Genomic DNA, 14,315 nt, shown 5'->3' on the forward strand with positions numbered 1-14,315 from the left:
TCTGATTCGTGTTCATGCGTCAGAAGGAGGTAACCGTTTGCCAAACTAGGAGAGGAAAAATAGATTTTTTGTAAATATAAGACACACAGAGGCTTAAAATTTCATGAAACGGGACTTTAATAATTCAGTAGAACATAAATACATATAAAAACATAGAACACCACTTAATTTAACGAAAAATGATCTGCTCCATCAGAATGTACTTCAAGGACATGGTTTTGTGTATTTGCTTAAAGTGAACATGGGCACTATATTAACTTATCTTTCCAAATGTCTTTACATGAAAACATTTGACATGTGAGAGCATACACATGTGATGAGGGTGATTCTTCATGTGAGCCCATACGCATTAGCCATGTCAGAGTGACCATGAGGATCTTAGGCCCATAGTAGGACCACTTTCACCATGTCACTACTGCACTCACTTGGTTACAAACAGCTAAAAACTGATTCCAGTCCTTCCACTTGTAACTTAGTGAAGCCAGGCTTTCCACCTTTGTCCTCATCTTTGAGGTTTTCCTCAGATACTGAGCAGTTTCTTCACTGCCTCCTTGTACTGCTGAAGGTTGTCTTCAGTCTCTCCGTCGTTCTTCAGCTGGGTCACAGACACTTTGTACTCCTGCACCTCCGGTCGCCCCAGCACCTCCTCCGACACTCCTCCCTCTTCGTGTTTCTCCACTGGATGCATGCGCAACAACGTTTCCAGAACGTTCTTCTGAGACGGGCTGTCCTCCCAAACATACTCCTCCATGTCAGCACGCGTCTTTTCTTTCTCCCATTCCTCTGTTTTCTGGAAAATAAGCAATAGGAAGGCAACCATTTGAAATCCCAATAGTCAATAATGTTAAACACTGGAGAAAAAAAGTTGTTTTTTGATCTTTCATTTGATCGGAGCAACAATTAGTAGCAATCTAGGCGTGTTCTGGCATTAGATGTCCCAACTTTACATGTATACAGAGCACATGACTGTCCCAGAGATGAAGAGGAGATGAAGATGTTTCTGACCTCTGCAGCAATCACTTAGAAGCTCTGGTTCCACATACTACGGTACTCCAGCAGCAGTCCATCTCAAACTCCATTAAACGTCACTCATACAAAAGCTTCTTTGTGGGTGTGTGTGAGTATGTTGCCATACGCATGCCCCAGGGCACATAATCCCTCACCAGTCCAGGTGTTCAAGTTTAATAGCCATCATTATTATAGTCTCCCCCCACCCCCAAGAGTCTAATAGCCGTCATTATTATAGTCCCCTCCACAAAGCCTTTCCCTCACTTCATTGAATTAAGGAATTTTGAAATAATACATCAATAAGTCTCAAAACACAGTGCCAGTCCATACAGCCCATATCTATCTATCTATCTATCTATCTATCTATCTATCTATCTATATATATATATATATATATATTATATATATATATATAATATGATATATATGGGCTGTATGAACTGTATATTAGGACTATATGTATGGACTATATATATATTAGGGGTGGGCATAGATTAATTTTTTTAATCTAGATTAATCTCACTGAAATCTTGAAATTAATCTAGATTAATCTATATTAAAATGGCTCATATGCGTGCTACCCAAGTAATGACTAAAAGTCAGTTTTTGAGATAGGGTTTCTTAATACAGAGGGTGCATTAGACCAGGGGCTCATCTCCTGTTTCCAAAATGCATCAATGACTGCTTGAGGAAGCTGTTCTACTTTGATACTTGAAAAAAAACATGCTCAATAAAATGTAGGCTACTCGTGTTCAACGGTTTATTCAGTTAAACATGAATTTGTAAGCTTACATACTGTACATTAAATAACATGTTTATTCAGCTAAACATGATATTTGAAATGTAAGCCAACATTTAGTACATTTAACCTCACAGACGTAATTTTCAAAAGTCAGTTTTGGTCCTCTGTAGTTTTAACGGTTAAAAAGAAATATTTAAATAGCGACGAATCTAGCGCTAGGACCATGCAGAAAACGACCGCTCCGAGCTCCGCTCCGGTAACACTTTACGTTCCTAAAAATGAATTTTCCATGAAGCAAACCTGGCTGCATCCATGTAAAAACACGTACGATTTGTAATTCACAGGTTTAAAAACTCGTTCTCGCCCCTACTGTGCAATTTGGTTAGGAATACAGCCGAGCTAAACTATCAAGTTGAAAGTCATCATAGATTGCTTACCCATTTTGACCCAGTTCCCAACCCAACTTTAAGAATAGATTAACGGCGATAATTTTTATATCGCCCGTTAAGAATATCAAATTAACGACCGCCGTTAACGGCCCACCACTAATATATATATAATGCAAGTTGCACAAAAGTGTATTTTCATGGTCCTTGCAATATAAACACACACAAAAAGACGTGTTGAATAAGAAAACTTCACACACATGGTGTATGTAAATATGATTTTTCTTATTTGACCTATCAGATTAAACATTCACACATTCACATTGGCCAATCATATTAAGCTCCAACTAGCAATCCTCGATTGTTCTTCTCTTTATAAGCGTTTTTTGCGTGTTCACGACCAAAGTTCAGTTTGGTTACTCACTCACATTTCCTTCACCCTTTTGTGCTGCACATTCTATACCCATGACACTTGACAATTTAGAAGAACATTTTTTTAAGGGGACAGATATTTTTATATATTTAATTGAACTTGGGTGGGTGTTCATTTTTGCTCAATAAATGTGTTGGAAATAAATTATTTCTTTGTTTAATGAGCATGTTAGCAGCACACCTTTAAAAGCAGAAATATATAGGAGCTGAATAGCCAACATGCACACTAAAATATTTGTTTATCGCAAGCCAAATATGCCTTAATGTTGAACAATGTTATCGTGTTTTCTCCCCATCATGCAGTCCTGCTGCATAAGTGTATTTTGAAGTCACAATGATGTCAGAAGAACAAACTCATTTTTGTATCAGTCATGCTGCATTTGTGTCTCATTGCAATGTTGCACATGCCAGACTGTGAAGTGTAAATATGACTCCATTCAGTTACTTCTGGCAAGATCTCCCTGCTACATACAAAAATCAAGGAGGTCCAAAATGTACTCATGCACATTTTTATGTGAAACGCAAGCAAATTCAGGGTAACCCCAAATAGCTGAAACACATCAGGTATGTTTTGTTCTACATTTCACAACAGGATTTATGGGCAAGTTTGACATTTTCTCCATAGGTAATGGTAAAAGGTTGTGGTATGTGTCACATCTTGTTACCACATACATCGTCTAGAACCCCAAGTTTCCAACTTGTAAATACCACTTCCCTGACTGAGTGTAATTTCAAAGTTGAAGGAACAGTATTTCTCGGTTTCTGACACCACCCTGCCTACAGTGGTTTAGCCCCAACCATTTACAGTTGAATGAGGCACAATACAGGGCAGCCAATCAGAACAAAGCTCATTTATCTTAACTCCATCTTAAAAGGCATTGTAACAGAAACAGCTTTTTTAGTACTAAGGGATAGAGATTGGAAAATGTGTAAAAATCAGTTATGATCCACACAATTGTTATAAGTGCAGGAAAAATGCAGGATATAATTGTTTAAGGGAAAACCAAGATGCTTTTCACAGCACCTGCTTCAGTTTTTCTCCTAACCTCGCATTTTAGGCATCCATTACAACAAATGGTTTGTATCGAGTGTTGTTAGCATGCTGACAATGTGATTGAATTAAAAGGCCCAAATTAAAGAGGCCGATCAATTAGTTTGTAGCTACCTGATGTGATTACCCTTTCAGTGTAGAGGACAAGAGTTTAATTGAGGATGCTACAGGCATGGAGTCTTTTAAAGGCTCACAGCTATGTCCTTTATTGCAGGGTCTTCTAGAACTATTACATCGTTTGAAAAATAATCATTGACCGAGCCATAATTGCTGCATCCATGATTAAAATGACCAATGTGCTCAATTAGGTAAACAATTCTTGATGTTTAAAGACAAAAATGGTGTTGACTTATTGTTCTTTTAAAATACCTTCATAGAAGATATTGACATACTTCCAAAGTTAAAGATTTTCATTAACTTCTAAGAACAACACAGTTAGAATAACTAGATGGTTTGATATTGTGCATTAACCTCGGACATGCAAATACAATGCAAACAAAATACTAATTTTATATTAGTTAATAATGTAGCGCTTTTATCTGAAGGACAAAGTACTTTTACATTTTTAGAAATGTGAACAGAATATGTAGAGTCTTAGATCTTAGAACAGATTAAATTAAGTTGTTAATTTTTGTTTTCCTTCTAGAGCTGGTCTATTATCCTGCTATTATTTTAAATAATGGATGAATGGATTAGCTCGTAGAAGTATTGGCAGGTAAATCAGCTCTTAGACATATAGTCACTCCTCTGGTCACCAACAATCACCACCATTGTCAACTGCTGCCACCCCTCCTTGTGCAACCCAGCGTCACTGTGGCCACATTTATCCCCCTGCAGGCACTACTGTGGTAGCCATTGTACCTGCAAAGGCCAGTGGGCACATTTACACTTCCCAGGCAGGATGGCCAACAATGCTCACCCATGGCCTTTCTCTGGCACAACCTCTCCTTCCCAGCAGAGCCACGGCGCAAGTTACACCACACTTGGGCCACATGGTCCCTGGTGAGCACGACATACTGGGAAAATAAACCCGATTCCGTCTCTGTCGACACGGGCCTACCTGAGGTAACCAGGAAGGTCCCGAGGAACAGCAGAGTGAGGAAAGCCAACTGTGAAACACTTTTGTTTCATACTTGTCGGAGTGAAAGGCTTACGTTTATTACACTGCATTTATTATCTGCTTGATATTTCTCTTCAAGAAAGGAGGCAGGAGGTTTGCTGGTAAAAGACAAAGGTGGAAGACTGGAGGAAGGTGGAATGAAACTAACTGAATGAACTTGACTGAATGCATTCGAATGAGAAGCAACAGATGTTATATTTGTCTGGGAGAAGTTCAAGAGTATCATATTCATGCTAATCCTGCCTGAAATCTACCTTAACCTTGCACTATAGTCATTTAAATCTACCTTAACCTTGCACTATAGTCATTTAAATCTTTCCAATTGTACTGTGCAAATGGGATGTATCAAGTATTTCACAGTGGCGACTAATTGTTTTCTACATCTTTTTTTTTTTTTAGGCAAAGACCGATTTGATTTGAACAGTTTACAGTTGTTCCAGTGAAGTGCTGTAACATTGTGACATTGTGACCTGACAGCCTAAAGTCCAATGAAAATTTCTCAGCTATCCTTCTCCCGTCTACGTTCCACTCTCATGTTGCGCACTGGTTTAAACAGGTGCCAAACATGTAAACCTACAGGTGGAGAAACTAACATGAATCAGACAACTGGCTTGTTTACCTTTACTGAGTGCTTATCACTTGTCACAAATCTGAACAAATATCCTCATTAATACAAAACATGTCGAGCAAACACAACAGGATTTGCAATCTATATAAATGTTTACAATAGTGACAAAAATGTTGACATATTGCACATCAGTGATCAGTGTATGCGTGATATCAGTGTAAAAACCCATTATAAGGTTAAAAATTATTGCCTTTACTGCACCATTACCTCCCTTCAAGGAAGATCTCCTGCATGTATGCCCACAAGCGCACACAAATACAGGCAGGCGCACCCACACACGGACACACACAAATGTGTGTGCACAACCATCATTCATTCCCTTACTCTCCAAGCTCTGGGGGCCCCCTCAGTGCGGAGCCCAGGACACAGAAACTATCAGCAGGCCCCCCCGCTGACATAGGTCGGCAGTACAATGGAGACTCTGAAATATTTATGCCTCAGGTGAAAGGCAGAGGGCGACCCTTATGTGTTCAGAAGCACACACATAACCTTCAATGTATATTCAACCCTCCACTGGTGGCTTTGAAAGATCTGGTATCAGCCTAGAAAGGCAGGTCCACAGCTACCCACAACCACCACAGCTTGAAACAGGTGAAACCATTTGAACAGGCATATATACCGTCACCTTCATATACGCCTCATAGAATACGTTAATTCAAGCATAAACGTTGAAAGGCTTACCCAGGATTCATGGTACAGAACGGTTAGCAGGTACATGGCGTAGTCATAGTTCTGCTGTCTCAGTGGACAACTGTCATGTGAAAGGGAACAGAGAAAAGTGAAATGCTTTTGCTTAAAAGAAAGAAAAAATATGCATATGTATATGCAGTCAAGTGTTTCAGGAACAAATCATGTTTATTTTTGTATTCGAGATCACAAGAAGCATTCAGTCAGTGTCAAGTTCCTAACCCCAAAAATGTTATGTTTAACCCATGACATTTCACCTCAAGCCTCAAATAGGGTAAATGTTATCAAGCAGACAAGTTTGAAATTTGTGCTAGCATGATATAGCATTAAATATATTTTCCTTTCCTAAAACATTTAAAATGTTTGTGTAAAAAAACCATTGGTCAAAAACCATTTTTATATAAGCACTGAGCTAAAATGTTGCACGAAATGAGAGACAGAATGAACAGCAATGTAGCAGGGCCTACCTGTCTGTGGTGATGCGGAGTGTGTCGGTCTCTTCGTTGTAACGCTCTCCGCTCAGTTTAATCAGCTTTTTCCTTGCGTGGTCATCCAGATTCAAACTGGACAGCTTCACCTATAGATAGGCAGAAATTAACAACAATTTGACAGCAGCAACCACTGGTCAGGAAGCATAATCTGAAAGTGTATGGCGCTTCTTTCAGGACAGGTCAAGTAGTGTGGGGACTCTGATATCACAATACAAATACATTCATTTAACTTCAAGTTACACATTGTAAAACTATGCCGGTCTGGTCTATTTCCCATTGTAGGCTACTAAATAATGCAAAAATTAGTCCCTTACTGCATGTATCTGATTTAGTGCCGTTTGCTGTGGAATGGGGCACACAATAAATCTGTGCACCCTACTAGCCTACAAGAACACGGACGTACTTTCTTCATTACCACTTGCAAAGCTGAACAATTGTCCTGAATCAGTGACAGCCGGTGCAAAAAAAATCGAGGGGGGCGTAAACTAATTAAAAACAAAGCAGTCTTATTGCCCTTTATTTACTTGAACATGAATTTTGCCCTAGCGTTCTTCAAGTGAACGCTTTGTGAAAGGATTTTTTTTTGTAAAGATAAAACTGAATTTTCTCGCATTTTGTAAGAGCTGCTGCTCCAGCCTGCTGTAATTCAACGTAAACCGAGTTACGTTGAAGGTTCGCGTGAGGTGGGCGGAGTCGTGCGCTACGGTCACTCGCGAAAGTATAAACCTAGCTTTAACTAACTGCAGCTGACTGACACTACCAACAAGAGTGGGTGTGTCCAGGGCGCAGAAAGCTGCGCCCTGTGGAAAATCTGAAACCAACCAATTAAACTGCAGCCTCAGATCACCTGCTTGGCAAAAGTTTATGCCTCTCCATGCACTCTCATTAGACCGGCACCCCGCACACAGGAAGTGTGCACAATGTAAGCAATTAAATACAATTATGTGTTTAAACATGGCTATTAGACACAGTGTGACAAAATAATTCCCTCACTATTGCAGTTTATAATGAAGTCATTTTAATATCAGAACAATATTAAGGGGGCGGCGCCCCAGCGCCCCATATTGACCAGCCGCCACTGTCCTGAATGTATGCCGAGGTAAAAGCCAGAAATATCTGAAGTTGCTTTTGAATTTCAGCATAGTGCTTTGTTTATATGAGCACAGCAATATTCTTCCAGGGCTGGCTAAATAAGGAGCTATGCCCCAGGATTGATGGATTTGACCTTAGTGAATGGGCTAAACTCACAGTGAGTGTAATGTTTCTAGCTTTGGGGTTCCGCACAGAAGGTCCAGCAGAGACATAGTCTTTGCTCTGCACCTTAACGGGGAAATGCTTCTCACACATAGCATCAGAGTCCAAAGCAGTAGGCCACTCTGTACAGAAAGCTTCATATGAGAGAGAGAGAGAGAGAGAGAGAGAGAGAGAGAGAGAGAGAGAGAGAGAGAGAGAGAGAGAGAGACATCAAAGAGAAGAGTGAAAAGTATATCAATGATCAATGGGTTCCTCTTTGCATTATATCACCATTGTTACTTAAAAAAATTGAAATTAGAAGCAGTATTTAACAGTTCGATGTTGCCAAAGGGATTAAATAGACAAAAAAACTATAATAAACATACGTTTGAGAGCGTCACAGTGTTTCTTGATGGCAATTGGGGTTAAGTGTAGGAAGTTTGGAATCTGCAAGACATTAATGTTCACCATCATTTTACTGGCTGTTACTGTTTAATATTATTATTATTATACTGGCTGAATATGAAATATATTAGTTTATTATCCAGTTATTTGATTTCAATAAAAGTGAGAGCAGGAGGACAATATGATCCAAGCTCAACATAGTCAGGTCTTCATGAAGAAAGCAAGATTCACCGAATCACACAATCTAAACACACACAGTAATTAGTTGAGCAGGTAACTATAACAAGTAAACTATCTAAGGAAGCTATTAGATCTCTGATGCTGCACGCTGCCTCTAGGAGTTAGTACTGTGATAAAAATGAGAAACCATACATGGTAGTCCTGAGTCAGAGCAACAAAATGACATTGTGTAGATATTTATACAGACAGAGATATTTATACAAACAGACTCCACCATCACTCACCTTTATCAATTCAAGGTTGCCCTTTTTCTCTGGTGGCACCCCACTATTGACTGGGTAGCCCATACGCACTGGCAGTGGAACCACGTTTGCCTTAAAAGGCTTCGCAGTTGGATATACTGCGGTCCAGTCCTGGTCCACCGACATTCGCTCGGTCCGTGGTGCTCCCGCCTGGATGAGAGAGAGGACAGACTTACTGACAACAGTGCTAATAATTGCATTCATTTTGAAACACCAACTCTTTTATGAATACCAAGACATTATGTAAAAAAAGCAGTAATTGGTACTAGCCTCCCTTCTTGGTCTCATTTGTCTCTGGTTGTCCCTCTGTGGTAAATCTGCAAGTGAAATACAGAAGATAACTGTGAAGCTGTGGGGAAAAAACTTTTTTGCAAAGAGAGAATCAGCTCTACCAGCACTGCAATGTCTTGCTTAACCTACGACGGATAAAAACAATCAGTAATCACCAAGTTACCATTAGACTAAATTTACACTGCACCATAATACTCCGAGATTGTATTCCTAGCAAACCTAGCTAACTATGTCGACAATATAGTGTCCAATAATTGGCTTGGGGGTTTGTAATTGACCCTAATTTCAGTTCTATTTGGGCTATTCGGCCCAAAGGTATTTAGCATAGCGCCTGCATATAAATAGGGGTCCTTGGGACTTCAGAGCTAGCTAAGCATGCTAGCTAACCTGTCTAACGCCAATTACACAGACATTACAGCAAAGACCAGCCACAATGTAATGAACGTTAGGTACTACTCACCATGCTTCTCAAAACCTTTTCTTATCGACAGCCCTACGGAGTACGCCGCTCTTTTCATAGGAAAATTAAGTGTGTAAATTAGGTTAACTTTGCACTTTATTTTATTTAAAGGAGTCAACGCGGAGCAAAATGTGGAAGCGGCCATGATTAGGACTTCCGCTGACGTCACGGTGACGCAGGCGGATATGACCTCATCTACCGATCTTTAAATCGTCAGTATCAGGGAACCGGCACTGTAAATAGTTTATATATCAAGCGCACATGACAGACCAGACAGCACAATGTTGTCCTTGCTAGAATAAAAAGGCAAAATGTAATCGCTAGGTTATTGTCGCTTTTTTCTAATCCGCAAGTAGCTTTTTGACTTTTGGCAACATCCCAGAACTAAACTGTATGCACAAGGCTCAACGTAGATTTTTGTATATGGACTGTATAATTGCGTAACTCAATTTATTTATTATGTCTTTTAAACAGATCAGAATGGCGAGCATGTAATTTGCGAGCATGTAATTTGAAAATGTGTTCAGACTCTGTGAACTCCATTAAACGAAACAAAACCATTGTACATCCAAAACTATTACAGTCAAATACACTCAAAAATCGATTGTCTATGTATAAATAATATTCTTATAAAATACTTGTCAAACACACATAAAAAACTACAAAAGTAGAATAAGACATTATTTATTAATAGTGTCAGTAATTGTTTTCCTCTGCGTATGCGACACGTTTAATCTAGTCAGTCCAAATGAAACATCCTGATATAAACTGTCCGTGAGGTACATCAGGTGGGTCCCGCATGAGTGCAGTCTCACCTCCACATGTTTGCCTGCTACCAACACTAATAGTGGCGCTCGCCTTGGGGGTCAAACGTGCTTCAGGGAGTGAAAGGCACTGCAGCCACATCACTGATCCCTCAGATAGGCTGAACGTGAGTGTGCGTCTGCTCCTCAATGCTGCTGAGCAGTAGAAGCGCATCACTGGAGGCACATATGGACCACCGTCAGATTTAATAACGGTAAATATAAGTTTCTCTAAAATGTACAACTCAGTTCTGAAATTTTTTTTTTTAATTTATATCACAAAAATGATCTTGGGGGTATATGCTCGATTGTGATGGAAAGTTCTTTTAAACTGTTATTTAACGTTATGTTTTTGTTTTAAATTATGTTTTTCTTTTAGTGACGAGAACATTACGCATTGTCTATAATACATTGCACATTTAAAAAGCGTTGTTTAAAAAAGTAGCGTTGCTACTGTTTTAACTTACATTTATTAAAATCTGTAAATCTAAACATTATGGCTATTGATCCATTTGTATGTATTAAAGACACTCGTTTATCGCCGAGCTAAACTGGGCATTTACATTCTAGCTATGGTGATTAAAAAAGACGTATTTAATTGCAAAACAATTTAGATTAAAACAATTTGGATAAATATATATATATATAGACCTATATATGATCTGAAGCTCATTCCATTTTTGTGGGGATAACATAGATACGAGGATATCTCAGTTTTCCTTAACAGGGCTGGCAGTGGGTTCTAAGCACAGGAAATTTAGGCCTGCAGTCTGTACTGTACTGCTCAGTTACTCTGCTGAACCTTAGAGTATCTCTTTGTAGATTTGTATAGATCTACAGTGCACTACAAACATTACAAAAAGAAAAAATATGTTTTTTCTGTATGTGTCAATCTCTCAATCTTTGTCTTTAGTTGATAGACACTAAAGACAACTATCCGGGTGAATGTGGAAAGATAAGAAACTGAACCCAGATGGGAACCGCAGAGCTATGGTGGAGTCTGTCAGCACATCTGCTGTTCTGTATGAGCTTTGTTAGAGTGGAATGGAAAGCAGGCTCTAGTTTCCATTCTGTTTTACTCACAAAGAATAGTTTGCAGCAGATACTGTTTCTAGCTCCTGACCATCATGCACAGAAGATGATGGACAGTTGTCCTTATGAAAAAGTTCCAGCCGTTTTAATTAAGGTGATTGCGTTCCCTTTGCTGACTGATTCAAAACTGATTGCTGTGGGGTGTTACATAGATAAGGATTAAATGAAGGTAAATGGAGCAGACCACACTTATGTGACGTGATAAAACGTGAATTTTACAGTAAACACTATCTATATTGCCTTCTGGGTAAAACAGAGCAGATGTTCTCATAGTAGGCTAATTACATATTCATTCAAAGCATTATACATAAAGTTGTTACAAATGGAGAGTAACTGGTTGTTCCTGTTGTTCAAGTAGCTTGCGGGTGGGTGGTTGTATGTTTCATTTACTACACGTTGATGGTGGCGTTTCTGATAGTAATTCAGGATCATATACCAAAACCACTTATTTGTACTTGCAACATTTTTTGACACTGTGTTTGGTTTGTAGCCATGGATTACCCCTATTTGTAACCTTCTACCACTGGATGTGCTATAGCTTTTATGTTTTTTAATTAAACCACATCAATGGCTGTTTTTGCTTGTAGTGCAGAGCTTTGGGCTTTCTCTAAGCCTAACCTGACTCTGCCTTAAAAGTGTTTAGAATATCATCATATGGGGAACCGATATGGTAAGTGATTTTATTTCGCTCCTTTTTTGCTACACTTACATCCTATGAGAGCAGGAAGTGTTAAAAACGTCTTAAAGCAATACAAAATTTGCAATAAATAGTTATTTACGTTATTCTAAAATTTCCATTCAAATGTAATGAGAAAACCATATTTTTTATTGCATCTTGAAAGTCAATTTTTTCTCTTCAGGTGTATGGGCAGTACCTAAAAAAAGAGCCCATAACTAACATTATGTACAAAGTACAAAGATGTGAGGATTTTCCTGAAGGATACTTCAACTTTGTTTATAATAAATACCCTGGGCTAACTTGCCAACCTTTAGTATGTGATATCTATGAAAAGATTCCAGCAAGCATAGACAGATGGAGCTGGGATGGTGAGTCTTTGACAATGAGATCGTACTTCCATTGTACTGCTAGCGGCAAATTGGGCAAGCTGAACACCCACGCTAATAAACTCGTAATTCTGAATTTGCCCAGTGGGAATTCCTGAGCAGGAATCAATGTGTTTCTACAATAATAATACATGTAAAATGAATACATTAATACGATTTACGTAAAAAATGTAAAATTTTTCATCCCACACTGGGTGTTGGGGGACTGATGGGAACACGTTGGAGACTCATTAGCCTAATGTAGTTCTGACGTGTTGTGATGTGTATAGCATTTTCTCTTGATGTAGATGTAGATGTTTGTGTACTGACAGCTTTTGCCTAAGTTAATTTGGCCTGGATGCATTGGACAATAACTTTTTTGTGTGTAAATAAATGACAAGCATTAAGGTGATTGGGGAAACTGACAAGGCCACCAAGCTGCAGAAAGGCCACCGGCAAATGAGGCTGATAAAGAGTGAGTCCCTGGTTTGTAGAACAAAGAGACATCAAGTGTTTGGCCTTCCTGCTTGTGCAGGTGTTCACGTTGACTGTTGTGTTTGGCACAAAAAGGAGTTTTGCAACCATCCAAGAAGTCTTCCTTTTTATTGCCATTCTCCAGTAACGACCATGGTGTCTTGGTGCCTGTGTGCTCAATAGTAAGCTAGTTATCTCGCTAATGTAAACTTATTAGCTAATGTGTTTCCATGAAAAAGCAGAGTCAACCAATCAAAATAAACAGTAATCCACAACCCAGATCAAACAGTCAAATACAATCCAAGGCAAAACATGATAGGTTTTTATTAATCATCCAGCAAGACTTGATGGGGAAACCACAACAAATACACTATACCTAAAACCACTTACCATGTTAACCAACTCAGCAACCCCAATTCAGGTGGGTGGAGGAAACTCTCCCAACACATCAGATTTACCGTCCACAGCTTTACAAAGGGTGGGAATAAGAAGAGAGAGGGCTTGTGTGTAGCTAGTTAGCTGGCAGTGATAAATGTTGGACATTCAGTCAATGAAGAATAGTCTACAGTATGTTCAGGAAACAGAAAGGCCAAATAGTCAGAATTGACACAGAAAATAAAGTAGAAAGACATAAATAAAAGAACTAAAAAAGAGGAACATGAGAAGAGAGGGAAAGCACCTCACTTGCTTTTTCTTACTTCCCACAAAGAGTCCCACAGGCTGTTAACTTCTGTGCAGTTTGTTGTCTTCCATCAACACAACTTCAACCTCTACATTAGGCCTCATGTGAATCCACTTCCTACAGCTCTGCAAAGAAGATAAGTACTCGGATAAGTGCTCTGTTCTCCAGCATTTACAAAATGTATCTATAAGTGCTTGGACTTGTTTCCATTGCTTCCCATGAAGAGCTGACAGATCAAAGACGCCAGATGGGGCTGTGAAGGCTTCCACCATCTGAGTGAGCAGCATCTCTGGTGTGAGGACTGCTAGGTTTTCTGGATTTGTAGATACAGACAGAAGAGGTCTTGCATTCATGATTGCCATGACGTCTGTCACTAGAGCACTCAAAACCTCTCTCCTATGAACACCCATGTGTGGTGGTTTAAACTTGCCTTTGTCCTGCAAGTTTTAAGTGAAGTGTGAGCGGAATCAATGCTCAATTCTTCAGACTCCCCTCAAGTTTGTTCAGTTGTCAGAATGTAGGGTTTTACATGCTCACAGATTGAAATGGATCTCATCAAGGCAATTATCAGACTAGATGTAAATATGGATTCAGTGAGTGTGGACAGTTTGTGGACATATTCACAAAGATTATGGCCTAGGGTTTAGTGAGGATGGATTCAGTGAATGTGGACAGGTTGTGGACATATGCACAACGATTATGGCCTAGTGTTTGTTTTTGTGGCTAAATCTGACACTGACCATATTCTAAGCTTGCAACAGATGATACCAAATGCTTACTTTTTATAATCCGTAGTCCTGCAAG

General features: G+C 39.2%; 2 protein-coding genes across 4 annotated transcripts in view; one reads left to right on the plus strand and one right to left on the minus strand.

Annotated features, from left to right (window-relative positions):
• Positions 1-99: 99 nt before the first annotated feature.
• On the minus strand, positions 100-9,599 carry mrps35 (mitochondrial ribosomal protein S35). 2 transcript variants are annotated; one of them, XM_077007043.1, is made up of 8 exons: positions 9,417-9,599; positions 8,936-8,982; positions 8,648-8,815; positions 8,165-8,225; positions 7,794-7,933; positions 6,522-6,631; positions 6,049-6,118; positions 100-790 (listed from the first exon to the last, which is right to left on the minus strand). In XM_077007043.1, exons 1-8 carry the CDS (start codon positions 9,559-9,561, stop codon positions 521-523), a joined length of 1,011 nt encoding a protein of 336 aa, XP_076863158.1. In that variant the 5' UTR covers positions 9,562-9,599; the 3' UTR covers positions 100-520. The 2 variants fall into 2 exon arrangements, with proteins under 2 accessions (XP_076863158.1, XP_076863159.1); XM_077007044.1 differs by lacking the exon at positions 9,417-9,599 and adding an exon at positions 9,120-9,214.
• Positions 9,600-11,685: 2,086 nt separating this feature from the next.
• Positions 11,686-14,315, plus strand: part of kcnq1.2 (potassium voltage-gated channel, KQT-like subfamily, member 1.2) — a 105,746-nt gene continuing 103,116 nt past the window's right edge. For both annotated transcript variants that reach the window (XR_013131036.1, XM_077007045.1), the window contains exon 1: positions 11,686-11,981. The gene's annotated coding sequence lies outside the window, so the exon portion shown is untranslated. The remainder of the gene's footprint in view (positions 11,982-14,315) is intronic.

Source organism: Brachyhypopomus gauderio, chromosome 5 (assembly GCF_052324685.1).
Source record: "Brachyhypopomus gauderio isolate BG-103 chromosome 5, BGAUD_0.2, whole genome shotgun sequence".
Taxonomy (NCBI): Eukaryota; Metazoa; Chordata; class Actinopteri; order Gymnotiformes; family Hypopomidae; genus Brachyhypopomus; species Brachyhypopomus gauderio.